At 39.7% G+C, this 27,862-nt stretch overlaps 1 protein-coding gene and 1 pseudogene across 4 annotated transcripts; one reads left to right on the forward strand and one right to left on the reverse strand.

Moving 5' to 3' along the window:
* The first annotated feature begins 28 nt into the window (after positions 1–28).
* Positions 29–27,862, forward strand: CHRNA6 (cholinergic receptor nicotinic alpha 6 subunit). 4 transcript variants are annotated; one of them, XM_047855806.1, is made up of 7 exons: positions 29–39; positions 11,273–11,378; positions 13,035–13,174; positions 21,985–22,029; positions 22,948–23,057; positions 23,159–24,137; positions 25,481–27,862. In XM_047855806.1, exons 2-7 carry the CDS (start codon positions 11,300–11,302, stop codon positions 25,610–25,612), a joined length of 1,485 nt encoding a protein of 494 aa, XP_047711762.1. In that variant the 5' UTR covers positions 29–39; positions 11,273–11,299; the 3' UTR covers positions 25,613–27,862. The 4 variants fall into 4 exon arrangements, with proteins under 4 accessions (XP_047711762.1, XP_047711763.1, XP_047711761.1 ...); XM_047855807.1 differs by having other exon boundaries at positions 11,279–11,378; XM_047855805.1 differs by lacking the exon at positions 29–39 and having other exon boundaries at positions 11,229–11,378.
* On the reverse strand, positions 9,265–9,947 carry LOC125163698 (small nuclear ribonucleoprotein Sm D3-like; annotated as a pseudogene).

Genomic DNA, 27,862 nt, shown 5'->3' on the forward strand with positions numbered 1-27,862 from the left:
TGGCCATTTAGAATACTTTTACCAAGCTGAGACAGTTAGGTTAGTGATCTATTTCTGGGCCATTTTTGAAAACAAGACTGTTACTAACTTGGGAGACCCATTGGCAAGGGAGGTGATATTAACAGTGCAAAGTTGATTCTTCTTTCTACCTAATCCTTTTCTCCAAAGGTCATCCCTGACTGTTTCTGGGAGGACATTGAGTAGACAATAGCTTCTAAATGTTGTGTGAATTCCTCAGAGTTCCAGGGAGAAAATGGTCCTCCTCTGACTTGTAGCTATCCCACATCCCACACATATTAGTCATTAAAATGCTTCTCTCTGTAGATCAGTGTTTGAGAGAGGATAGTCTGAGAACTCTGACTTTATGTGTTGGGTAAAAATTAGAATCTCTGGGGATTTTCATTAATTAAAAAAAATCTCCCCCTCAAAAAATATCTCCAGATAATTCTTATATACTTGAAAGTTTGAGAATCTTCTAGATTTTATGGTATATGAGGGTAAGGATTATTACTATTTATCCCAGTAACCTCTCCCTCTCCCCAATGCCATACATATATTATATACTCTATGGACACTTTTAAAGGAAAAGAGAACATTAAGTGTATACTAACAGAACATATAACAATATAATCGGCTGAGCCATACAAAATTAGGCTCAAAAACAGATCAAAATAGCCGAATTCCTTTGGTGTAACCTCATATTTGTTAGGGAAAGTGAAAAATGGCCTTGTCAATCATTTCAACTGAACTATAAGATGTCAGATAAATTAACCTGCTTAGTTTCGAACTCTCTAGAGAGCACACGGAAACTATATAATTCAAGTCTTAGGTTATAAATTCCTTAAGTCCAAACAAAAATGTATAAACTGTAGTAACGTATGTATTTGCAGTAGATTCTAAAATTTTTCTTGTAAGTCATGAGAGCATTGGACTCGAAAAGAACACAGGGTTTTAAAGTCTTAAGATGTCTTAAGAGAATTAGTTTAATGCATTTCAATCCTTTTCAATTCCTTGAAATATGCTAGAGAAAATACTTATAAATTATTGAAAACAAAAATCTGATACATCAAAACAAACACTACAAAGTGGAAGTTAATGCTCTCAGAACACAGTTTCCATCATGTGAATCCCATATTCAAACTTTCCAGTGGTTTCCTATTACCCAAAGACTAAATCTGTTAGCTTACCATTCAAGTTCCTCCAAAATCTAGCTCCGAGCTCTCCATTCAATGGCATCATCACTCCTCAGTTGAGTAGCCAAATTGATCTACTAACCATCTCCAGATACCGTGCTTTCTCACTTCTTTTTTCCCCCTGCCCTGACTGCTCCCCTTAGTTCATCTCATTTAAATGAATGCTTTCTTGCTTTCTTTCAAGGCACCTCTCTGCACCTTCTAATATTAGGCTAGTTGTTAAATGAAAACATTGGTGGGGTGCCTGGGTGGCTCAGTCAGTTAAGTGTCTGACATCGGCTCAGGTCATGATCTCACAGTTTGTGAGTTTGAGCCCCGCGTCAGGCTCTGTACTGACAGCCTACTTGTCTCCCTCTCTCTCCGCTCCTCCCCCATTCTCGCTCTGTCTCTCTCTCTCAAAAATAAAAAATAAAAAACATTAAAAATAATAATAAAAAAAAAGAAAACATTGCCCACAGTAGGCTACCACTGCTCATGTTGCTATATTTCGTTGAGTACAACTAAGAGCTGGGGCCTTGAGTTCCTCTTGTCCTTTCACCTCCTTTGAAGGAAGAAGTTGTTGCCCAGAGAGGTAAAATCAGGGTCTTACTGTGCACGGGGCACAGGTGTTGGGGGAGGCAGAGCCATGTCTCTTGACACAGCCATGGTTGCCTCTGGCACACTGCTTTCTGCTTTGCCATGGGGCTCTAGGCAAAGCTCTAGGCAACAGTACACTTCCTCTTCCACAAGTTTGACTTTCTTTCTCCTCCCCGTGTAACTCTATTTATGAGTAACAGCACGTAGAGTGAGCCACCCCAGTGGCCCCTGTGAGGAGTGCCTCACTCCTCTCTCCTCATTCCCTTCTTTCACTTGCTGCTTCTGGATGTTGGAGCTTCCTGGTGCCAACCTTCTCCCCAGCAATTCACATCCATAGGTAAGTCTTTGGGCCTCTGCCTTTTTAGTTTGAGGAAGAAGGAGGTGTTCTGGTGTGGGGGCTCCAGGAGAGAGAGTGCATTGAGAGTGCAGGGTTTAGCTAGTGGAGACTGTATCCTAGCTGAGGGCCCAGCGGACACCCCTAACGTCATGTTTATAAAAGTCCAGGTAAGGCTTTGGGCACAAACAGCCTCACGATTTGTGGGGTTGGTGATTCTTTGTGGTTCTTCCCTGCCCAGATCCTCTCTCCCATCCCCCATTCCTCATCTCTACCTCTCAGACCTTAGGGAGGCTTTGATGTTGGGAAGACAGCCATGCTCTGCAAAGTAGCAAGAAGGCTTGGGGGCAGAGGCAAGCCTCACGGAGGCCTGGGCAGCAGCCTGAATAGCAAGGCATCTTTGGGAAGGGGCTGCATGCTGCAGAACTGGTGTGATCAGCACCTTAGGGTTGATATGATCCTTGTTATATTCGGACTGAAACCTGAGCCACATGACTCCCATCCACTGTTAGCCTTACCTCCCTGACCCTAGAAAAAGAGAAAACTGACACAACATTTTGATATCTTCAAGAAAGGGAAGTTTGGAGCATTATCTTGGAATTTTTAGTTTGCTTTTTTGTGGACAGAGAATGTTCCATATGGTAGATTCTTTGTTACTTTGTGAGACTTTTTCTGGTCCTAATAAGAGGTCAATTTTTGTAAATATTCCATGGCTACTTGAAAACATAAATGTGTATTTTCTACAGCTATGTTTTAGCATCTATCCTTGTGCCCAAAGCACAGTAAGACTTAGTAAACACCTATGTTGAATGAGCTTCTCCACACAAAACACAGTGCTTGTATAGCAACTTCAGAATATCTCTAACATTTCTGTTTTACAACCTATGCATTTGTGGGGACACGTATGTCCTAGAAACGTCTAACTCTATAATATCACAGAAGTACACCGTAGATGGACCGTGTGGAAATCCTGTAGCTCACTGGAGGAGCTCCTCACGTGTGTACCACTGACCACCTGCGTCAGGATCAACTACAGAGCCTTTTAAAAATGCGGTTTCCAGATCCCGGACCCGTGAATCAGGATTTCTGAGGACGTCCCCCAGAATCCGATCTTTGTTTTTTTTGTTGTTGTTGTTTTTGTTTTAATTTATTTTTGTTTTGTTTTGTTTTTAGTGTTTATTTATTTATCTTAAGCGAGACAGAGAGAGCAGGGGAGGGGGAAAGAGAGAGAGAGAGGGAGAGAGAGAATCACAAGCAGTCTCCTCGCTGTCAGTACAGAACCCCATGCAGCTCAGGGGGTCAGTCTTATGAACCATGAGCTCATGACCCAAACAAAATCAAGAGTTGGACGCCCAACCTGCTGGTCTTTTAAGATTGCCTCCTACCCTTGATTCTGATGCACACTAACATTTGAACTACTAATCAGGAAAATCAGGACTTTTCAGAATGTCTTCTGTGAAAGAACAAGGAATCTCCCACTCTATTCAAAAGCAGTCATACTTTCTGGGCCTCCCCACTGGTCCGCAAAGTCCGTTGTACACGTCAGAGCACTGTTCTCTGGAAAATGAAAATGAATGTGTATTTGTCCCTATAGCACTTCAGTAGCTGCTATTACATACACTTTCTAATTAAATCTTCACCACAATCCCGTGAGATTCTGTGGTGGGTTGAATAGTGCCACCCCCCACCCCGGGCAAAAAATATATGTGTCTGTGCCCTAACCCCTGGTAGCTGTAAATGTTACCTTCTTTGAAAAAGGGGCTTTGCAGATGTAACTTAGTTAAGAATCTTGAGATGGGTTCATCCTGGATTACCCAATAAGACCACAGTTGAAGGCCTCCAGAAGGAGCGTGGTCCTGCTGACACCTTGATTTTGACTTCTAGCCTCTAGAACTGCAAGAGAGTAACCTTCTGTTGCATTAAGCCAACAACTTTGTGGTCATTTGTTAGAACAGCCCTCAGAAATGGATACAAATTGGCATTGTTATTCCTATTTACCACCATAGAGCTGGGTCTACTGTAAGTGTGATAAATTTTGTTACAATTCTATTACTGCTGGGTTCTGGGACAATGGTAACCTTGAATTGATTTTTCCTTTTAGGGGATTTATGAGTTAAGTACATTCCGTTCTAAGTTGAAGAACCCAGAGATAATTGCTGCCCATTTAGTGAAGAGGAAAGCCTGGAGGGAAGTTACAGAATTCCCAAAGGTCTATGTAGGAATCATTCTGGCTGGAAGAGTGTGGCCCATCATGCCCTTCACCAGTAAGTGCTTGGCCTATCGACCTTCACAACACAGCCAGCAACAGCACCCCCGAAGATGTGATGTGGCTGCCGTCACCCACGCTCCCAGAGTTGGGAACTTGCCTGATGTCAGCTTGTGACTTAAGTGGGGCAATCTCTGGTCTTTCATTTCTGTTTGGCATTACGTGCTCCACTACAACTCCCTTTATATATTAACTTTGTCTTATGTGAGGGATCCATGGCGAATGCAAATGAAGTTAGTGCTAACCATGGTCCATTTCAATAACAACCCTCTAAAAATATATTGAACTTATAAGGTATTCATAGATCTAAAAGCTCTTGATGGCTTTAAGGTGAAAGCATAACTGTAGATTCAGACAGACTGAGATTGGAATCCTAACTCAGCCATTGGACCTTTAAGCAAGGACCTGCTTGAGTGTCAGTGTCTTCACCTATGACATTGAATCTCACTTCCTAGAGTTACTGTGGGGATTAAAAGAGAGAATGTAAAGGGCTTACTTAGCCTGCTGATTGGCATGTAGGCTGCTAAGAAGGATCCATCATTGCTATGCACGATCTTAGCATTTCAACCCAGTTTCAACTTTCTTTCACTGCTTTACCCCACCCTAGGTTCTAAGGCTTTCCTCTTTAAAAAAAAAAAATTCAGGTGGACAAAACATAGGTATCGTAAGGATTAATTTGAGTCTCTCTTATGAGCTATTTATTAAATGTTTCTTCGTGGTCTAAAAATTAGCATCTAATTTGAATACTTACCTTACTGCTGTTTTATTTTTCCTGTGTGGGAAATGTCAAGTGAGGTGGATGTGAAATACTACTGACTAGGATACTGAACATGTGACAGTTTTAATGACAGTAGTTAAAAAAAAAAACAACCGGCATATGGGATCATTAAATTATTGATGATGTTTTGCTGCAATGGATTTATAAATAATACATGTTTAAAGTGTTATTTCCTTTACATTTCTTTAGGGACAACTGAAGAGTCTTCTCGTTTTGAGTTTAAAGCGAACTGACAGTTGGAGAAAGGTCAACAAAATGTTCATCCGTGCAGTTTCTACGCCATAAACCCTTCAGACTTCAAATAAGCACATAACCAATTTTATAGAGTTTTATCAAATAGTCGCCCTTGTTTTTAGAATGAACGAAGCAATGACTTTAATTTAGCAACTGGGGGGGGTGCTTAAAAATATTAATAATTAAAAGTTTCATATTAAGCAGTATCACTGTTTGTTTGGGTTTTTTTCTCAGAAAAACTTCCAAATTGAAGTTAGCGTCTACAGATAAAAATGAAAAAGGAACTAGGGGCGCTTGGGTGACTCAGTGGGTTAAGCGTCCAACTCTGGATCTCAGCTCAGGTCTTGATCTCAGGATTGAGTTGGGCTTTGTGCCCCACCTCCCTCCCGAATAAAGGGAACCCAACAATTAGTCTCTGAAGCTTATCAGTTTCCTGACACATTAGCTCTTTAGAATGTTATTTTTTAAAGGGAGGATGTGGGGTCACTGGGAACAGAAAGTGGGAAAACCATAAAACCGGCTATGGTTACCCCCTCCCCAGGGTTAGGAATCTCTAGGAATTAGATGTCAAATTGTGTTTGGTATGCATAGGGGATGGAGGAGAGGCATAGGGTCCATAGTTTTCATGGACCTTGAAAAAAGTTCCATTGCTTCTTCCTTTTTCCTTTTGGAACAGGCTAAGAGGAATGAAGGGGCTGAGAGTGGGGAGGGCAAGACAGGACTCTTCCCGTGTTGGGTAACCTCTCACTCAGCCTTTTCACTTCCAAAAACCATGACCGGCATTAAGCTTTTGGTTGGTTCAAGAATGCAGCTAAACTAATTACAGGAATGTGAACATGAAATGGCAACCAGCAACACCAGGAAAAGATAAAATGTCTTTAATTCTTTTGTTTCTTGAATTAAATTTTAAAAAAATTTTTGGGGGCTCCTGGGTGGCTCAGCTGGTAGACCGTCTGACTCTTAGTTTCGGTATGGGTCATAATCCCAGGGTTATGAGATTGAGCCCTGCATCGGGCTCCATGCTGAGTGTGGAGCCTGCTTAAGATTCTCTCTTTCCCTCTGCCCCTCTCCCTCTCATGTGCATGCATGCAAGTTCCGTTCTCTCTCTCTCTCTAAAAAAAAATAAAATAAAATAAAATAAAATTTTTTAAATGCACTTTTTTTCTCCTGTGTATTTGGTTTTAACTTCTATCCCTGCAATTTTCAGAAAGAATTTAAGGCAGGAGGCAAACCCATAATTGAATTACAAAACTTAAAATTTTTCTGATGATAAAGGATAGTATAAAATTTCCTTTGACTAGGAGAATGTATATTCTATATAAGCATTTAAAATACAGCACATTTTTCCTACAAGTTCAGGCCCAAGAGCTACTTAATTGTGTTAATCTGTTTGTAGTGGTGAAAGGCAAGAGGGGCACCTGGCTGGCTCAGTCGGCAGAGTGTGTGACTCTTGATCTTGGGGTCCTGGGTTCAAGCCCCATGCTGGGTGTAGAGATTACTTAAATGAATTATTTAAAACAAAAATTACATGAAAAAATGGATAGGGAGAGATTAAATGATTTATATTACTGAATTTGATCACATTTTTCTCAAGACAGAGCTAAGGGAGTTTAAATAACTTGTCTAAATATCCCCCAAGTATCAGTGCCAGAATCTAAATCCAGGTCTGTTTGACTCCAAAGTCCAATCTCTTCCCTCTATATTCTTCACCTCCAGTGAGGCTCTTCTGTGACCTCCCCTCATAAAGTCCCTGGTCCTCCCACTCTGCACTTGGTTCATGGGGACAGACAGACTGCTCCTGTAAGAAATCAGAGCTGATGTGGGGCCCATCCCAGAGGATTGCTCCCCTGGAGTGGTTCTTTAAAGTGACAGGTGATGGCTATAGAGAAGGATTGTTGGATAAAACAAAAGATGTAAAACAACAGTTTTCTTGACAGACTGCAATGTGCATCTGTTAGAAAGTGTGAAGAACAAATCAATCAAAGCCTAAGAAATAGAAATGGTTGAGGGTATTGCTGGTGTTTTGGAAAACAGCCAACTTGATATGGGTTTTACTCTATAAACGAGTGAGGCATTGTGCTATTTTGGGGTGTGATGTGGCACGTTATCCCTCATGGTAAAGTGTCCAGGCTTCTACTCTTTATCACCTTCGATTCTCTCCAAACTCCACAGGATACTTCAGCAAAGGACAGAAGCCCATCTGCTAAGGAAGTGCTTGAGTGACATCTTAAAATGACATGTCTGAAGCAGTCAGCCAGCACTGGCCTGGTCTAAGTTTGGTGCTAAATGTTGGTTCCTCTTTCATTCTGTCAAGAGATATGAGGTTAATAGAATTTTGAGGAAAGTCATTGGTCTGAACTCTGCACAATGGCAAAATGTGCTACATTTGTGATGATGTCACAGAATGTTTGGATGGGAAGGCCCTGAGGGATCATCTTCGGGTCTAACTTCTCTTCTTTTTCCCCAGCTTTATTGAGGTCCAAATGACAAATAAAAATTGTATATATTTAACGTGCACAATGTGATGATGTGATATGCATATGCATTATGAAATGATACCACGGTCAAGCTTGTCAACATATCCATTGCCTCACTTAGTAACCAACTGTGTTTGTGTGTGTTGAGGAAACCACTTAAGATCCCTCTCTTAGAAGGATTAAAACATTTTTTTATTTTTTATTTTTTAATTTTTTAAAAATGTTTTATTTATTTTTGAGACAGAGACAGAGCATGAGCAGCGGAGGGGCAGAGAGAGAGGGAGACACAGAATCCGAAGCAGGCTCCAGGTTCTGAGCTGTCAGCACAGAGCCTGACGTGGGGCTCGAACTTACAAACCTCGAGATCGTGACCTGAGCCGAAGTCGGACGCTCAACCGACTGAGCCACCCAGGTGCCCCTTAAAACATTTTTAAAAATTAAATTTTATTGTTTTAAGTAAACTCTACGCCCTACGGGGGGGCTCGAACTCACAACCCTAAGGTCAAGAGTCACATGCTCTACCAACTGAGCAAGCCATATGTAATAACTATAGTCACTGTTCTGCACATTAGATCACCAGAACTGATTAATTTTATAACTGGAAGTTTGTGTCCACCAGCCTACTCTCTGCTTCTATGAGTTTGACTTTTTTAGATTCCACACATATGTGAGATCATACAGTATTTGGCTTTCTGTGTCTGGCTTATTTCACTTAGCTCACTGTCCTTCAGATTCATCCACGTTGTCTCAGGTGGCAGAATTTCTCATGGCTGAGCAATATTCCACACACACATGTACATATATACACCACATCTTTGTCTATTCATCCATTGACAGACACTTAAGTTGTTTCCATACGGTGATTATTGTGAATAATGCTGCAATGAACAGAGAAGTGCAGATCTCTCTAAATTTTTTTTAAGTTTATTTATTTCGAGGGAGAGAGCACAAGCGGGGGGTGGGGGGGAGCAGCAGAGAGAGAGGGAGAAAGAGAGAATCCCAAGCAGGCCCCACATTGTCAATGGGGAGTCCGACTTGGGCTCGAACCCTTGACCCTTGAGATCATGACCTGAGCCCAAATTGAGAGTCAGAAACCCAACCAACTGACCAAATGAGCCACCCAGGTGCCCCCAGATATCTTTTTGAGATACTGATTTCCTTTGGATATATATCCAGAAATGAAACTGCTGGATCATGTGGAATTTTTTTAAAATTTTAATGTTTATTATTGTTTTTGAAATATTAAAAAAGACCCAACCATCATCACCATATATATTTAGATCTGATCTAAAGTGAAAGATGTCAAAAAGAAAACTTAGAATATATACATAAGTGCACACACTCCTGAACCCAGAAAACCTAAAAGAAAAAATAGCACAAAGTTCTGTTAACAGATAAATTTATCTTTATTTCTGGAAGACATTTCCACACCCCATTCTACGTCCTCTTCCTCTTGCAGCCACTTGGGCCTTCAGCATAGCAGCTTTTCCTCAGCCAGACCCTGAGCCTTGGTGTTTATTTTTCATGCTCTTTAACATGGGCACATTTGTCAGCATGTCAGGCGAAGTGAGAAAGCAGATCTTTTTTTTTTCCGTTTTTTATTTTTTTTATTTTTTTATTATATGAAATTTATTATCAAATTGGTTTCCATACAACACCCAGTGCTCATCCCAAAAGATGCCCTCCTCAATGCCCATCACCCACCCTCCCCTCCCTCCCACCCCCCATCAACCCTCAGTTTGTTCTCAGTTTTTAAGAGTCTCATGCTTTGGCTCTCTCCCACTCTAACCTCTTTTTTTTTTCCTTCCCCTCCCCCATGGGTTTCTGTTAAGTTTCTCAGGATCCACATAAGAGTGAAAACATATGGTATCTGTCTGACAAAGCATATCTTAATGTCACGGATGTACATCTTCTCCAGCTGTGCCACTGGACCTTCCCTGTATGGGACTGCGATGTTGGACATCCGGCAGTTTATGTTGTCCTCCCTGCCACTGAGCTTCCCATGATACATCTTGTCAGTGTTGGTCTCACATGTCATGATATGACCCGCAGCCTTGTGTAGGACTTTAATCAGCACACTATAAGACATCTTAGCAGGAAGAGAGTTCTCACTGGCTCCGGCATAATCTTCCTCTCAGGTGCAGAGGCAATTCTGGTGGCTGCAAAGGCATGAGCCAAGCGAATGGCGGGCCCTGTGTGCCTGGCAGTTCTCTTTGTGGTGTTTTGAGGAACACCTCCCCCCCCAATGCTGTTTTCCATAGCACTTGCACCAGTTTACATTCCCACCAACAGTGCACAAGGGATTCCTTTTCTCTACACCCTCACACTTTTTACCTTATGTCTTTTTGACCATAACCATCCCAATAGGTGTGAGGTAATGTCATATTGTGATTGATTTGCATTTCCCTGATGATTAGTGACTCACTTTCAACATACCTGTAGGCCATATGTATGTCTTCTTTGAGAAAATGTCTATACAAGTCTGTTGCCCATTTTTAAATTGGACTTTTTTTGATATTGAGTTGATATTGAGTTCCTTATATATTTTGGATATTAATTCCATGTCAGACATATGGCTGCAAATATTTTCTCCCATTCTGCAGGTTGCCTTTTCATTTTGTTGTGCGTCTGACTTCTCTTTAACCAACACCAAAATCTTACCAGAATCCTATTGACATTGAACTTACAGAAGCAAAAAGAAACTTCTAGGAAAACCAGTTGGTGACAGGGATGTTTAAATAAATATAGGGCTGTCCAGGTGGCATCCTGTGTTTGGTATTCATCCTTCTCATTCTGACACTTAATCTCTAATCCTGGATGGTGATTTCTGACCTCGGAAAGACAAGACACTAGAAGCCCTGGAGTCAGGCAAAATCAGATGAGTGCTGTTCTCTCTAAACCACACCTATTAAGACAGGAAAAGAGACTCATATTTTGGAAAGTTTTCTAAGAACAAGGGTAAGCCTTGATTAACTAGACAACTCAGTGAATCAGACCATACTGTCTGGGACCTAGCACGTGCTTTACCTGGACTTGGAGGTCGCAAAATGGGTGTTCCTTCTCCCAAGGATTACTGCTGAGACTGTACTACAGAAAGATCAAAGGCAGGCAGTGTTTTCCGTCCTCTCTATGTCCTGCCTGCTTAGCGTTCTCTCACTGCTTTTCTTCACTGTTCTTGCACGAAAGAGATCTAGGGTGACAGGAAAGTGATGATTCATCTGACATCAGATGGAGTCCTTTTTATTTGCCCTTTTGTTGGCCTCAGTCTCTGATATTGGGAACATCTGTGTTATGTTTGTGAATGTTTTTATTTCACGGAAGACACACATGGATTGCAGTGGGACTCTGATGATTTAAAGGTCTGATGCGTGTGGCTGTCTGGTAGCTCTTTGTTTTCCACAATCCTTTGACCAGAAAAAGAAATCAAAGTGTGTTTCAATCATGCTGACCAGCGAGGGCCAGGGATTCCTTCACTTTGGTTTGTGTCTCTGGTTGTGTATGTTCATACCTTTCTTTAAAGGTAGGTTTTATTTCTGCTTTATCTCATATTCTCTTTTCAGCTACATATATTTATTCTTCTTTTCTAGTTGTGTTTGATTGAGCAGAGATGAAATATTCTTTGTGTAAATATGTAGAGGGTCTGCACAGGAATTACTACTGTTATAACTGTTAATTAACCTATTTCTTATTGGTTAGGTTTTAACACTGAACATGAGATTTTGGAGATGGTGCAGGGAAGACAATGAAACATTGTAAACCATATCTTATTTTATTGTTCCAATAAAAAATATGGTAATAATAGTGATGCAGTTTTCTATCCATCTCTGGTATGGATGTATTCAACTGATTTATCTGTATTTGTATTTAATTTTTTTTTACAACTATGATTTGTTTGTTAGCTGAGACTTAGTCCATGAACCCTTCCATTTTGAAGGTGATCATCTTTGTTTTGGGAAACATGTCATATTACTATGCTGGAATGTGTCCTAAGAGTAAGATAATTCATTTTAAAAGTTAAGACTTGGAAATAGACAAGTGCTGTTCTGCTGCAGAAAACCACATTCCCATGTTAGCTTTGCAGGGGACTTGTTCTTCAAGATTCAAAGAGTGTTTATCTACAATATCTCAAAGAGGGAGAAATGGTAATGGAGTAGTGGAGAGGATTTTTTTAATTGTCTATTTTACATAGAAATATTTCTAGCATTATTAATTATGGTGGCAAGAGTACTATTTCACATTTAAAATTGTTTTTTCCTGATGAAATCTCAGAGTTTGGTTCCAAGTGCATTTGTCAGCGACTCTTTATTTAGTAATATAACAGCTATCCTTTTGTTCATTTTTGCCAAATGAGTTTTCAGCGCCTTTAATCTTCTTTCTTTCAAGATATAAATCCCTTTTGGAAATTTGTAGAATTGTTTTTCTGATGTCAAATTTGAGTTCTATAAGGGGTATTAATGAAATGAATAATGTCAAATGAAGGCAAGTATCTTGCTTTTGATGCATTCTTGGAAAAATACAGACATAAACTGTGTAAATTTTAGTGACTGAAAACTCTGTTATTTAAGAGCTAGTATTGAATTCTTTTAAAACCAATTAAATAAGTTTGCCTTAAAAACCTTGCACTTGACACAAGTCTCCTAAATAATTGAATCTGAATCAGATTTTAAAAAGAAATATGGCTTGCTAAGGTCTTAATAAACTTACTAGTTATTTCGGTTTGCTTGGTGGAGGTTCCCCAGCTAAACACTTTGTTGGTTGTAGAAACAGGTGGTTGGATCAGCATTTTGACCAGAAAAGGCAGGACTCTTCCTTAAAAACCAGATCAGTAAGATCGTGAGTTATCTTCAATGACATAAGCAAAAATTGGAGCTCATGCTGTCCCTTTGTATTTGTGGTGCATTAGACTTGTAAAAGTGCTCTTACAATAGTATTTTATTTGATATCATAATAGTTCTGGGATGTAGGCATTACTCTTCTTATCTTCAGGGCTCTGAGAGGCTAGGTACAATGGGCACCAGGGGAAGCCTGTGTGGGTGGACAGAACACAGGGGCAGGAGTGCTCAGGTGGCTGGGACACCCCACTGTCCTAGTGGCCTGGCGATGGGAGCTGCCAGAACCTCCCCATCTGTGAACACCCTCTTGGCCTCTCTAACTCTTCCTCTGCTTGGCCATGCAGGCTCTGCAGGCTGTGCATCTGAAGAGAGGCTCTTTCACAAACTGTTTTCTCATTATAACCAGTTCATCAGGCCTGTGGAAAACGTTTCTGAACCAGTCACGGTGCATTTTGAAGTGGCCATCACACAGCTGGCCAATGTGGTAAGTGCTGCCAGTTCACCACATGTACGTGGAGAACCCTTGACTCGGGTGGGGGTGCGGGCAGAGCAATTCCTGAACACTGTCGCAGTTATTGCACGCGGCAAATATAGAAATTTTAAAATATGAACAAACACACATCTCCATGAATGCTGGCTATTCAAAGCCTTCCTGCTGGGAAGAAGACATTGATGCTGTAATTATTCACATCAAGGCAGGGTCTTTCTGGAAGTGCTTTCAGAACCAATTTATGAAACAGAGAGGTGAAGGGGAAGTTGAAGGGATAATACAGAGGGAGTTAACTTCATGGTGCACCTATTCACCAGTCACTGTGTCTACACTTAGTGGCTGTCATTTGCATTTTATAGCTGAAGGGAAGCTCAGGAAGGAATTTTCCCAAGGTCATACAATTATAAAATGGTGGAACTGAAATCTTAATCAGGCCTGTCCAACTCCAAAGCTCATGTTCTTTTTACTCTATAGAAAAAGAACTGTTTTGGGGCACCTGGGTGGCTCAGTCGGTTGAGCCTCCGACTTCGGCTCAGGTCATGATCTAGTGGTTCATGGGTTCAGGCTCTGTGCTGACAGCTCAGAGCCTGGAGCCTGCTTGGGATTCTGTGTCTCCCTCTCTCTCTGACCCTCCCCCACTCACACTCTGTCTCTGTCTCTCTCTCTCTCAAAAATAAATAAACATTAACAAATTTAAAAAAAAAAGAAAAGAAAAAGAACTGCTTTAAATATTCTATTTTATGCAAGAAAGAAAAAAATCACCTGCTTTCATATAGCTTCCATCCAGCCCTGAGAAAACAGATGGCAATTTGGAGTTCTTAAATTTATTGCTACTATGTTCAAGGACAAGTGACTACAGTTCTTTCCTTTGAATAATCTTCATGCCCTAGTTGCCGGGAGAGGAGGTATTAGGGCCTGGTATTTATAACACAGAGCAGGGTTTTGGGCTCAAAAGCATAGGAGGGGACAGCGCTGGCTTGCCAACCAAATTCCAGGAATAGGCAGGCGCAGGAAGTAGGGGGAGGCTAAAGCATCTCCAGAGAGAGATTCTAGAGCTCCTGAGACTACAAAGGGAGCCCCTTTCATCTTATCAGTCCCAGCCTATGCATAGGGAAGGAACCTTCTGTCTTTCCAGACTTGCCCTGTAGGAAACAGTGGTGGTTCTTCAGGTTCACTGGAGGAAAGACCTTAGTTACAGATGTGAACTCAAGGCTCACGATGTTTCTCCGGTCCATGCTTCCTGGTGGACTAGGTTACCCTGGCCTGGTCCTCTAGCTTCTGACCCAGGTTGGAAGTATGTATATACTGGTACATATTGGTAAAAAAAATAAAAATAAAAAAGTCACAGTTTTCTTTTGTATAGATGGATATACTCATTTCTTTAAAAAACATTTTATTTGGTACCTAATCTGATCCCTTTCACCCCCAAATAGTGTTGTACTGATTACTGGTCTCCTACTGGGCTGGGAGCCATAATTTGCTGTGGAGTATTATAAAGTAAGTTTCACCTGAAGTCAGTCTATTTCACTATATAGCAACACTTCAAATTCCTGGTTGATACACCCTTTCAGGACATTGTTCTGAGGATGGTGTGTGGAGATAATGGAATACAGATTTTGACATTTGCATTTGGTTGCTATCAGCAACTTAAAAATAACATGGCTTGAATAAAACAAATTGATTTCTTTCTTGTGTAACAGAAATCTAAAGGTTAAAAGTTTAGAAGGTTAACGCCAGGTGGCTTTGTGGTGTTGGTGATTGTACCACTGTGTTCAGTTGCTTAGGTTGGGCACTGCAAAACTCCAGGGGATGCCAATCACACAGACCACGATGCTAAAAGCATAAACCATACATGGTGACAGTGAGCAAGGTTCCTATCTTTCTATTTCAGCATATGGTTTCTTCCCTCAGTGTTGCCTCATGGTCCATGATAACTGCTGATTTTCACTCATCATATTCACATCCTTCGTAAGAAGCAGGAGGAAGGGAGGAGGGGACATAACAGACATATGTGACTTCCTTAAGGTGTTTTCTTAAAAGTCCTACTAATATCTTCTGCTTCCTATATCATCGACAACTTCTAGCTGTAAGGGAGACTTGGGAAATGTAGTTTTTTTAAGTTGAATTTTTGTTTATTGAAATACTTGTAGATTCATATGCAGTTGTAGGAAATAATAGGAAGATCCCACTTTGCCCAGTTTCCCAGTGGCAACTACTAATATGTCTTCAATTTCTAAAATTTTGTCGTTTCAAGAAAGTTAGATAAAAATGATACAGTATGTAACATTGTGGGATTGGCTTTTCCACTCAGCATAATTTAAAAAAATTTTTTTATGTTTATTTTGAGAGAGAAAGAGAGCACGTGTGCACGAGTTGGAGAGGGGGAGAGAGAGAAAGGGACAGAGGATCCGAAGCAGGCTCTGTGCTGACAGCCCAACGTGGGGCTTGAATTCATGAAAGATGCAATCATGACTTGAGCAAAGCCAGACACTTAACCGACTGAGCCACCCAGGTGCCTTCACTCAGCATAATTTTCTAAAGACTCATCCCAGTTGTTGATTATATCAATAGCTCATTTCTTCTTGTTGCTGAGTAGTATTCCATGGTATTGATGTGCCTCAGTTTATTTACTTTTTGTTGGTTGAAGAACATTTGTATTGATTCCAGTTTTGTTCTGTTACAAATAAAAGTGCTGTGAACATTTGGATACAAGTTTTTGTGAGAATGTAAGTCTTTATTTTCCTGGGATAAATCCCCAAGTGTTCAATTGCTGGGTCATACGGTAGTTGTGTGTTTAATTTTTTAAGAAACTGCTAAAATGCTTTCCAGAGTGAACGTACCCTTTTAAATTCCTATCAGCGATATATAAGTGATCCAGTTTATCTACATCTTTACCAGTATTTGTTGTTGTCACTATTTTTTTATTTTAGCCATTCCGTTTGGTATATAATAATATCTCATTATAGTTTTAATGTGCATTTTCCTAATGACTCATCATATAGAACATCTTTTCATGTGCTTATTTGCCATCTGTATATCCTCTTTGGTAAAATGTTTCCTCATGTTTTTGTTCCTGTTTTCTAATTGGATTGTTTGATTTTTTTCTTTTTTAACTGTTCAGTGTTGAGAGTTCTTACTATATTCTAGATACTGATGCTTTGCCAGGTATGTGGTTTGCAAATACAGTTAACTCGAGTAATGCAAGGGTTAGGGACATCGGCCTCCACCATAGTCAAAATTCTGCATGTGACTTTTGACTCCCCCCAAACTTAACTACTAATAGCCTACTGTTGAGCAGAAGCCTTACTGGTAACATCAACAGTTGATTAACACATATTTTGTATGTTACGTGTGTTATATTCTGTACTCTTACAATAAAGTAAAAGAAAATAAAATGTCATTAAGAAAATCACAAGGAAGGGAAAATACATTTACAGCACTGTAGTGTAAAAAATTCTACATGTAAGTGGACTCACACAGCTCAGACCTGTATGTTCAAGGGTCAGCTGCATTTTACCCTAGTGTGTAGCTTCTCTTTTCATCTTTTTCACATGGACCTTCACTCAAACTTTTCAATTTTGACAAGATCCAATTTATCACTTTTTCCTTTTATGTGTTGTGCTTTTGGTGTTAAGCCTAAGCATTCCTTGCCTTTATTGCAGATCCTAGAGATTTTCTCATATATTTTTTCTAAAAGTTTTATTTATGTTTTACATTTGAGACTATGATCCATTTTGAGTTAATTTTTGTAAAATGTGAGACTTGGGCTTTTTTCCTTTTTTGGTCTATGGGTGTCTAATTGCTCCAATACCATTAGTTGAAAAGGCTATCCTTTTTCCATGGAGCTGGTTGTGCACTGTTGTGAAAAATCCGTTGAGCGTACTTGTATGGGTCTATTTCAGGTCTATTTCAGGTCCTCTATTCTATTCCGTTGATCTATGTGATGAACCCTCCACCAATACCACACAATCTTGATTACTGTAGCTGTATAGTAAGTCTTAATGTTGGCCAGAGTGATCCTACCACCTTATTCTTCTTTGTCAAAATTATATTCACTGTTCTGGGGCCTATGCCTTCAAATAAGCTGCCTATGTATACAAAAAGGCTTGCTGGGATTTTGAAAGGAATTGCATTCATCTGTAGATCAATTTGGGGAGAAATGTCATCTTTACTATGTTGAGTGTTCCCATCCATGAATGCGGGATATTTCTCCATTTATTTAGCTCTTTTTTCATCAGCATATTATAATTTTCAGCATGCAGATCCTGTCCATATATTATTATGTGTATATTTGTTTTATTGTCCATGTACTATTATGTGTACTTTGTTTTATTTAAGGCAATTGAAAATAATATTGTACTTTTAATTTTGGTTTCTCCATGTTCATCATTAGTATATAGAAATTCAATCGGTTTCTGTATGTTGATGTTGTATCCTGAGATCTTGCTGGAATCATTTATTAGTTTCAGTATTTTTATAGATTCCATGGGATTTTCTATATAGGCAACCATGTCATATGCGAATAGAGATGTTTTTATTTCTTCCTTTCCAAACTATGCTGTTTTTTCCCTTTTTCTTGCCTTATTGCATAGTGTTGACTAGAATTATCAGTACTGTTTTGAATAAGAGTGGTGAGAGTGGACATCTCTGCCCTGTTCCCAATCTTAAGGAAAATTGTTTAGTCTTTCACCTTCTAGTATAATGATAGCTGTAGGTGTTTTATAGAGGTTTTCAAATTGAGAAAGTTCTCCTTTATTCGTTAGTTTTCAGAGAGTTTTTATCATTAATTGATGTTGAATTTTTGTCAAATGCTTTTTCTGTAACCATTGATATGATCAGATAATTTTTCTTCCTTACCTTGTTGATATGGTAAAGTACATTGATTTCTGAATGTTGAACAGCTTTACATCTCATTTAGTCATGGTGTATAACTTTTTGTACATTGTTGGATTCACTTTGCTAATATTTTATTGATGAGTTCATGACAGACATTAATCTGTAATTTTCTTCTTTTGTATTATCTTTGTTTGGATTTTGTGTCAGGGTAATATAGCTTTATAAAAAATATTTGGAATTGTTCCATCTTCTTCTATGTTCTGGAAGAGACTGTGTAAAATTGATATTGATTCTTCTTTCATAGTTGGTGGAATTCTCCAGGGAAACCTACTAGGCCTAGAGATTTCTTTTTCAGGAGTTTTTAACTACAAATTCAATTTTTAAAAATGGCTATAGGCTATTTAGATTGTCAATTTCATCTTCTTTGAATTTGGATAGTTTGTGGTTTTTGAAGTTTTAGTCTATTTCTTTTAAAAATTTGATTGTATAATAAAGCTGTTTATCATATTGTCTATTCTTTTTAATGGCTACAGGATCTGTAGTGATAGCTATTTCATTCCTGATGTTGGTGAATTGTGTTTTCTCTGTTTTTATTTTTGTCGATCTTGAGACAACTTTGTGAGTTTTATTGGTCCCCATCCCAAAGAATTAGCTTTTTATTTAATTGATTTTTTCTATTGTTTTCCTTTTTCAATTTTATTGTTTTCTACTCTTTTTTTTAAAGTGTATTTATTTATTTATTTATTTAAGTAATCTCCACACCCAACATATGGCTCAAACTCATGACCTGGAGATCAAGAGTTGCATGCTCCAATGACTAAGCCAGCCAGGTGCCCCATGATTTCTACTCTTATCTTTATTTTTCCTTCGTTAAGCTTGCTGTGGGCTCATTTTGTGCTTCTTTTTCTAATTTCTTGAAGTAAGAACTTGGATTATTGATTTGAGACCTTTCCTCATTTCTAATGTAAGCATATAATGCTATAATTTTATTTTCAACATTGTTTTTAGCAATGACCTTCATATTTTAATATGTTGTGTTTTCATTTCATTCAGTTCTATGTATTTTTAAAAATCTCCTTTGAGATTTAAGCCCATTTTGATCTTTGACCCATGGATTATTTAGAAGTGTGTTGTATAATTCCTAGGGGTTTAGAGTGTTTCCTGTTGTCTTTTTGTTGTTGGTTTCTAGTTTGATTCCATTATAGTCAGAAAACACACTGTATGGTTTCAGTTCTTTTAAATTTGATGAGGTTTGTTTTATGGCCCATGGTAAGAATATGGTTTATCTTGGTTAATATCCCATGCATTCTTGAAATATATGTGTATTCTGCGCTTTTGAAAGAAGTGCTCTATATATTTCAATTAGATCCTGTTGATTATGTTCTTCAGATCTTCTATATTTTGCTGATTTCCCCCCTAGTGGTTTTATTGGTTGCTGAGAGGGATGGTGTTGAAGGCTCCAACTATATTTGGGAGTTTGTTCCTTCTTTCAGTTTCATCAATTTTTATTTCATGTAATTTAAGACTAGTGTTTGGTGTGTATACAGTTAGGATCATTATGTCTTCCTGGTGATTTTATATTTCCATCATTATATAATGTCCTTGGTCTACAGTAATTTTTTTTCTGAAGTCTACTTTGTCAGATATTAATATAGCTATTCTTATTGGTGTATTGGAAGCTACCTGTTCTCATGGGGGGCACCAGAAGCCCCTGTGGGTCATATTCATTGTCATTGAGCCATGGTGAGCTCTGGGGATGGTTCTGTGATGCAGGACAGTCAGGATGCGCAATTACCAACTCCCTTATCAAAAGCCTTAGCAAAGGCCTTTTTTGCTGCTCTACATGGAAGTGTGCTGCAAACATACAGAATGACTCTGGCCAGAAGGTTTTCTGGGTGAATGATCTTTCAATGTAAGAGTATGTCTGCTGTCCCCCCAACAAGGATCCAAGACAAAGCCCCTGTGTAGTGTTTTGATGGCCTCACTATCTGAAGTGACTAACTTAAAGGCTTATAAAGTGTAGCCAACCTGGCTTTCTGATCTCAATCTCTGCTGCTTCAGAAGTTAATCCTTTTGAAATTATAACTCCAATCCTCTAATACAGGCAGGGTGCCAACTAATTTATTTTCCCAAGAAAGAGATACAGAGCAATGGTCTCAGGAATGTGGAGTGGTATTTTAGGTCCCTGCTTCCTCCAGCTGGGCTGTCTGATGGTAATGCTCATGACCATCAGTGTGGTACAGAATTGCATGGAGAACAAGACTTGCCAGACCAAGTCCTGGTCCATAAAGCTGGCTGACACCCCTAAGAATGTCCACACCACATTGAGCCTCACCAGCCTGTGGAAGTGTTGGGGAAAGAGAGAGAGATTGATAGGATGATATTGCCAACAGATTTTAATTCTTTGAATACTAGTTAACAGTGTACACTAGTTCTGTGAACACAGAATACAAAGAGGATGCATAAGACTGTATAGCTAGTCCATTCTTGATTGACAGCGAACAGATCTACTGACATGGCCCCTGCTGGAATTTATAGATCACAGCATCACCCTCTCATGAGCAGAAGGCAATTACCTTAAGCTTGGGTAATACTTGGCCAATGGATAAGTATAGCCTTTTTAAATTTTATTTATTTATTTATTTTGCTTTTCTTGACTAATAAGAAGCCATGATTGTAACTCCTTTTGTTGACCTTTTAAAACCCTGGGGTTTACCATGACTAGACACAAACACATTTGAAGGCGGAAGCTTGGCAGGGGGAGTGGAGAACTTCAGAGCAGCTCAGTGAAAAAGAGCAGTTTGGTGTCAGTCCTGGCCATGGCTCTGTCAACCACAGTTGAGTTCATTTACTCTGAGGGTGTTCACGTATATTATAAAGCAACGTTGGTAAGTTTGGGGAACCCACTGATGATCACTGGAACACCCAATAGCTTTCAAGCTGCTGTGCTGTAAGGTTGCTGAAGGTTCTGGAGTGTCTTCAGTAGTTTTCCCACTGAAGGCTGGTAGCTGCTTAGGAACACATTGTATTTGGGATATTGGCCTGAAATGTTTTTCCTCCAGATAGCTGTATGACTCTCTTCAGTCATTTAGGTACCTGCTTAAATCTCCTCAGAGAAGCTTTCTTTGATCATTCTGTCTAAAAAAGATGTGTGTGTGTGTGTGTGTGTGTGTGTGTGTGTATGCATGCACACACCACTCCATCTCTCTTTATTTTTCTTCACAAGGACTTATAACTATCACACATTATATTATATATCTATTATTGATTTTTTGTCTCCCAAATTAACAGTTTAGATGCATGAAGGTAGAGGTTTTTTCAATCCTGTTTACTGCTGTAGTCCCAGAATTTATAGAGCACATAGTAGGTACTCAATAAATATTTGAAGCAATCAGCATGGCTTAGATGAGAGTTGAGATGTGTTGAAGTGGAGTGGCAGGTTCCAGCTGGAAAACTCCATGGTGAGCAGAGGCTGACATTTCAAAAGGCAACTGGGCTCAGGACTCAGAGCCTAGAGAGTGGTGAGCACAGTTGAAGAGGGAGGTTTTCAAGGAAGGGGGAAGAATACAGTAAAAACAAAGAACCAAGTTCTGATACCTATCACCATCTGCAGTACTTTCCCTGTCTCTTTTCTACTGTCCCTTCTCTTCCTCCTTTCTTTCATGGAATCAGACGCCTCTAATGGGCTGCGGTGGTCAGAAAGGCTTCACTGAAGAGGTGAGATTTAATTAAGATTTGAAAGACATTTTTTAAGCCACATTTTCTTTTAAAGTCAACAGAGTTGGAACCAGATGTGAAAATATCATATTTCTGGATGCATTTTATAAGTTGCCTTTTTAGTCTTCTTTGCTTTCCTCTGTTAGTATGAATAACTCAGATTTGGCTCTCTTTTGTTGTAATTCTTGTTCTAAGAGCCACCTTTATTAGCAAGTTCATTTAAGGCTAAAAATATTATTTCTTCTTCCCAGGATGAAGTAAACCAGATCATGGAAACCAATCTGTGGCTACGTCACGTATGTGTCTGCATCACATGTCCTTCTCTTGGACCTGTCTTACTTGTGTGATAGCCTAACAATGTCTAATGGATAAATTCCACTAGAATTAATTCTTTCCATCTCCAACTTATAACAGAGTATAAACTATAATCTTTCTCCAAAGCCTAGAGTTCAGCTCTGGGACAGCTGCTTGATACAAACTTCACAGGTGTAAAAACATAGTGATAAAGTTCTCTGGGACATAGAGACCTGTCCCTTCCGGTTTCTGCCCTCAAGTCTCCTATTTTTATCTGTAACTTGAGCCCCAGTGTCAGAAGCTTGCCCAGTCTTTGACTCTGCTGCACCAGGCCAAGGGAAGTAAGGAACTGAGCATGAGAACACGTGGGTTAGAGTCCCACCAGTTGTTTTTATCAGTTATACCACTTCATTCTTCCTTCTTGTCTTAATCTTTTACACAGATTTATAACAAACTCATTATCGTACACTTGAACTATCTTTTTGATATTAGAAATGAGTTGCTACTCCAGTGTGAATACAGTTTATGGAACATGGAAGTTGAGTCTATAACCTTGGTCAGCTAATTAATAATCAATAGTTAATTATCTAATGTCAGATGATTTATATTTGCCAAAATCAGCCCAGCTGCCTAGCCCCCTATTCCTCATGGATTTAATATCCCAACTTTTGATAGAAACCAATGCACTCTTTATTTTTTTTTAAGTAGGCTCCAAGCCCAAAGTGAGGTTGGACTTACGACCCTGAGATCAAGAGTTGCATGTTCTACCAACTGAGTCAGCCAGGTGTCCTCCAGTGTATTCTTTAAATGAGAACTTATTTTTTTTTCAAAACACTGAACCGACATAGAATTAACATGGGAAGAAAGTTCCCTGTAAGTTACTAAGAATTTTTTATTCAACTGACTTCTATTGCCTTTAGATATGGAATGATTATAAATTGCGCTGGGACCCAATGGAATATGATGGCATTGAGACTCTTCGTGTTCCTGCAGATAAGATATGGAAGCCTGACATCGTTCTCTACAACAAGTATGGGGTTCTGACAGCAGTAGACTTGTTCCAAAGTTGCCTTTGGTACATGCTGACCCAGGCAAGGGGGTGTTACTAATGGTGTCTGGTTTACTTTGTAGTGCTGTTGGTGACTTCCAAGTTGAAGGCAAGACAAAAGCTCTTCTTAAATATGATGGCATGATAACCTGGACTCCACCAGCTATTTTCAAGAGTTCCTGTCCTATGGATATCACTTTTTTCCCTTTTGATCATCAAAACTGTTCCCTTAAATTTGGTTCCTGGACATATGACAAAGCCGAAATTGATCTTCTAATCATTGGATCTAAAGTGGATATGAATGATTTTTGGGAAAACAGCGAATGGGAAATTGTTGATGCCTCTGGCTACAAGCATGACATAAAATACAATTGTTGTGAGGAGATATACACAGATATAACCTATTCTTTTTACATTAGAAGATTGCCAATGTTTTATACCATTAATCTAATCATCCCTTGTCTCTTTATTTCATTTCTAACTGTGCTTGTCTTTTACCTCCCTTCTGACTGTGGTGAAAAGGTGACACTTTGTATTTCAGTTTTGCTTTCTCTGACTGTGTTTTTGCTAGTAATCACGGAAACCATCCCATCCACGTCTCTTGTGATCCCACTGGTGGGTGAGTACCTACTGTTCACCATGATCTTTGTCACCCTGTCCATTGCGGTGACTGTGTTTGTGTTGAACATTCATTATCGCACCCCAATGACACACACCATGCCCAAGTGGGTGAAGACAGTTTTCCTCCAGCTGTTACCCCAGATCTTGATGATGAAGAGGCCTCTGGACAAGATGAAGGAGACAAGTTCAGATAAAAATTCCAAAGGCATTTCTGGTAGGCCCACCAAAGTCAATTTTGATAATTGCAGAGAGACCAAACTTCCTAAAGAATGCTGCCACTGTCATAAATCAAGTGAGCTTGCCACCAGCAAGAGAAGATTAAGTCATCAGCCTTTACAATGGATGACTGAAAATTCAGAGCACTTGTCTGATGTTGAAGATGTAATTAACAGTGTACAATTCATAGCAGAAAACATGAAGAACCAAAATGAAACAAAGAAGGTAAATGCATGTCTCCTCTAGCCTGGCATCCCTCAGCTGGTTTAGATCAGACCTAAGATCAGATCTTCATTGGGAGTTCTGTTCACAAGAGGGCCAGGGAACAGTACTCTAAGACCCAGCTCTATTATTATGCAGTTATGGGTGAAGTGACCTGGGGGTTGGGTGGAGTAAAGTATAGCCTCAGAGCAAATCTCCACCTCCAGAAATGTTAACTCAGGTGAAATCTAGTTAAAATAAATATTCAAAACAGGCTTGGTTAATGAAACTGTTTCTTAAATACAGTGACAGATGAAATTCCTGCAGAGCAGCCTGCAGTCTGAGGCTGGTGGGGGCAGGCAGAGTGAGTCCTCTGAAATTCCAACCCCACTTATTCTACTTGAGAGGGATTTAGGTGTTTATTGAATGAACCTCAGGCATATTCTTAGCATCAACATATTCTGCTCTTGCTGTCCAGAGTCTAACTATAGCAGCATGAACGTCTCCCATCCTCCACAAAGAGAGCTCAAGAAAATCATGCCAATTTTCCATATCCTAAGCTGAGGGCATCTGAAAACTTATGCCAGGTGTCTGGGTTTGACCTTATACTGCAGCTGCTGGCATCCATATCTCCTGGTGAAAGGATGTCTTGAGAACTGAAGTCCACACCGTTGGTGCAGGGGAGGATACTATGACTGCAAGTCACAAATTAGGGGCTGGAGGGGATGCATCATGGGACAAGTGAGCCCAGAACTGTGCCTTCATGGTAACATCTTCATAAAATCGAGGGAAGGTTGTTGTTGACTTAAACACCACCAGGTAGGGCCCTCAAGACACAATCTGAGATGTTAAGTCTCAGGCATGAGTTGGAGGTCAGGAACTGGAAGGACTTGAGAAATGCAATGAACTCTCCACAAGCAGCATGACTTTGAGCTCTAGAAGGCTGCCTATTCCTGATAAAGTGTCCTCCATTCCTCATGTCCTATACCCCCTGCCTCAAACCCATTTTCCAGACTTGCCAAGGTGTCAGAATATCCAGTGGTGCCAATGACAAAAGTTGAGCTGTCTGAGCAGCATTCTTGGGAATGGTTTTTGCAGGAAAAGTCATTTGTCACCTGTGGAATCCTGCTTACTCTCTAGCCATCTGTATGAGGCACCAAAGGGGCATGTGTATCCACCCTCTTCAGACAAAACAAAAGTTCTTCTATGAACTGTATAGGCAACATGGGTTAACCACGATAAAACTACTATTTGCTTCAAAAATTGCCAAGGAAGTCTTTGAAAAGGAAGCAGCTTATTTATGAAACAGAGCATATTACCTAGTTTCAATTTTTTAACATTGCTTTGACTTTTTGTTTGCCTTTCAGGTAGAAGACAACTGGAAATACGTAGCCATGGTGGTGGACAGAGTATTTCTTTGGGTGTTTATAATTGTCTGTGTGTTTGGAACTGCAGGGCTATTTCTACAGCCACTACTGGGGAACACTGGAAAGTCTTAGGATGTATTTTCCTTTTATCTTTTGAAACTTACAGATGCTGTATTTGTTCTATGTTCCCTTCCATGAGGAAAGGGACACAAAACTTTCCACCTAAGTCCCCCATCTACTGAAGCTGATGGTTAGATGGAAAAAGAGGACTTTATTGCAAATTTGGAGGCTGAATGCCCTCCTTTGTAGCACAGAGCACATTTAAGATGTTTGATAACACTGGAGCCCAGAATTGGTGGCACCCACAGGCTTCTCTTCTCTGTACATGTTTGACTTCCAGGGACATCAACAACCCATAGTACAACAAGCCATGTAATCAACATCAAAGCCATGCTAAAAAGGCATTCTCTTGTACCTCCAGTTTATGCTACTTGTCAGTATATTGACACATGCCAGACACAAAACTCTGCAGCTTGTACCTTGCTGGCATCTGCAATGCTTGGGAACTGTTATGTGCTTGCTTTCTAATACGTGCCTCTGGGATGTACTCACACACTTCAACACTTTTTGATATATTAATTGGCAAAAAGTAATAGCAGGTAGTCAGAGTCTATCTCAGCAGGCTGCATCAAGTTAGCATTCATCTGGCAAGCAGCTTGAGTGGTAACCCAGCACTGTGCTAGGCATTGCAAGCACAACAGAAATGGGTTCTGTCCCCAAGTGCTTGCAGCTTTTTAGGAAAAGTCATAAACACAAAGATCTCCAAGACCAGGTATCATGGGAATGTAACTAAAGCAGCCAAAATAAGGAGAGCATGATGTGGTATGGCCATGCAAACATAAAGCAGGCTTTGCGGCAGGTCAGAGAGGTGTCTGTTCTTGCCAGCAGTTTCCATATGTTCATTGTAGTTGAGACTGCAAATAAAGTTATTTCTTCTGCAAGAAATTGTGATTTTGTACCTTTTTGGAGCAATACCTTTTCTGAGAAGGAGCACCTTAGGAATTCTGTTTTATTCCACTCTAATTTATCTTCATATTTGTTGTATAAATATTATTGTAATTTTGAAGATGTATTTCAAAGCAGAAAAAAATAAATCTACCCTAACAAAGAAACTAATTTCATTTCTGCCTTTTCTCGTCTCATCCTCTTCTCTGTGCACCCATAATTTTACACTTCAATTTTACCTTCTAATTTTGTATGTTGCTGTTTTCTCAAAACATGTCAGGCGACATTTTTCCAAGATGTTACGTAGCCTTGAATGTGGGGTGTCCTGACTTTGTGGGGGCTGGCAGTGCGGGCCGTGGAAGAATTTTCATCCAAGGCAGAACAACAGAGATAAAGGTTTATTGAATACAGGGCCAGGGAGCAGGACAGCAGAGGAGAGACTGTCTGCAAGGAGGCAGTGGGTAGAGGCCATATTTAAAGCTGGAAGATGAGGAGGTATGGGGAACATATGCAATTTTCTCTTTTTTGGTACCTGTGCCTGTTTGTAAGCAGCCCATTGGTCAATTAGGGCCTATGGCCATTTTGAGGTGGGTCACTTAATGGCTGGCAGTCCTCATGGGCCCTTTTGCCTTGCTTAGGTTTCCATTGCTCAAGCCCGTTGCCCAAAAACGGCCTCTACATTGAAGTATACTTTTTATGATTGCATAATCTCCATTGTGTTGATACTCCATAACTTCTATTACCTCATGTTCGTTCTTCCTTATCCAGGAGCATAAGGCTCTCTGTGGTGTACCAGGCAGAGGTCTTGAACTTGAGCTGGAACTCTGTTTTAAAGTATGTTTACTGCCTCTCATATTTGTGATCATATCTATATTTTATCTTTCTTTCTTACAATGGGTTTGATTTACTTCATACATTTTTCTTAGTATTAAACCAAATAAATATTTAATATCATTGTTTAAAAAGTTTTAATTATGGTAAAATGCACATAACAAAATTTACCGTCTTCACCACTTTAAGGATATGTTTCAGTGGCATTAAGTACATTCACCATGTTGTACAGCCTTCATCACCATCCATCCACAGAACTCTCTCATCTTGTAAAACTGGAAATCTGAACCCATTAATAGCAACTTCTCATCCCATCCCTCCCCACCCTGTCACCCCTGTCAACCACCATTCTACTTTGTCGCCATGAATTTGAGTATTTTAGGTACCTTATATGAGTGAAATCATACACTATTTGTCTGTTTGTAACTGGTTTATCTCCCTAAGTATAGTCTTCAAGGTTCATCCATGTTATAGCATGTGTCAGAATTTCTTTGCTTTTAAAAAAATAATTAATTTGAATTTAAGTACAGTTGACATTGGCACAAA

This window comes from Prionailurus viverrinus, chromosome B1 (assembly GCF_022837055.1).
Source record: "Prionailurus viverrinus isolate Anna chromosome B1, UM_Priviv_1.0, whole genome shotgun sequence".
Lineage (NCBI taxonomy): Eukaryota > Metazoa > Chordata > Mammalia > Carnivora > Felidae > Prionailurus > Prionailurus viverrinus.

What these genes read in the sequence shown, in the direction of transcription:
- CHRNA6 (XM_047855806.1), top strand. Translation starts at nt 11,300, where the DNA reads ATGCTGACCAGCGAGGGCCAGGGATTCCTTCACTTTGGTTTGTGTCTC. An exon ending in GTTCATACCTTTCTTTAAAG is followed by an intron (nt 11,379 to 13,034) that starts GTAGGTTTTATT and finishes TTGGCCATGCAG; the next exon opens with GCTCTGCAGGCTGTGCATCT. An exon ending in GACATCGTTCTCTACAACAA is followed by an intron (nt 23,058 to 23,158) that starts GTATGGGGTTCT and finishes TTTACTTTGTAG; the next exon opens with TGCTGTTGGTGACTTCCAAG.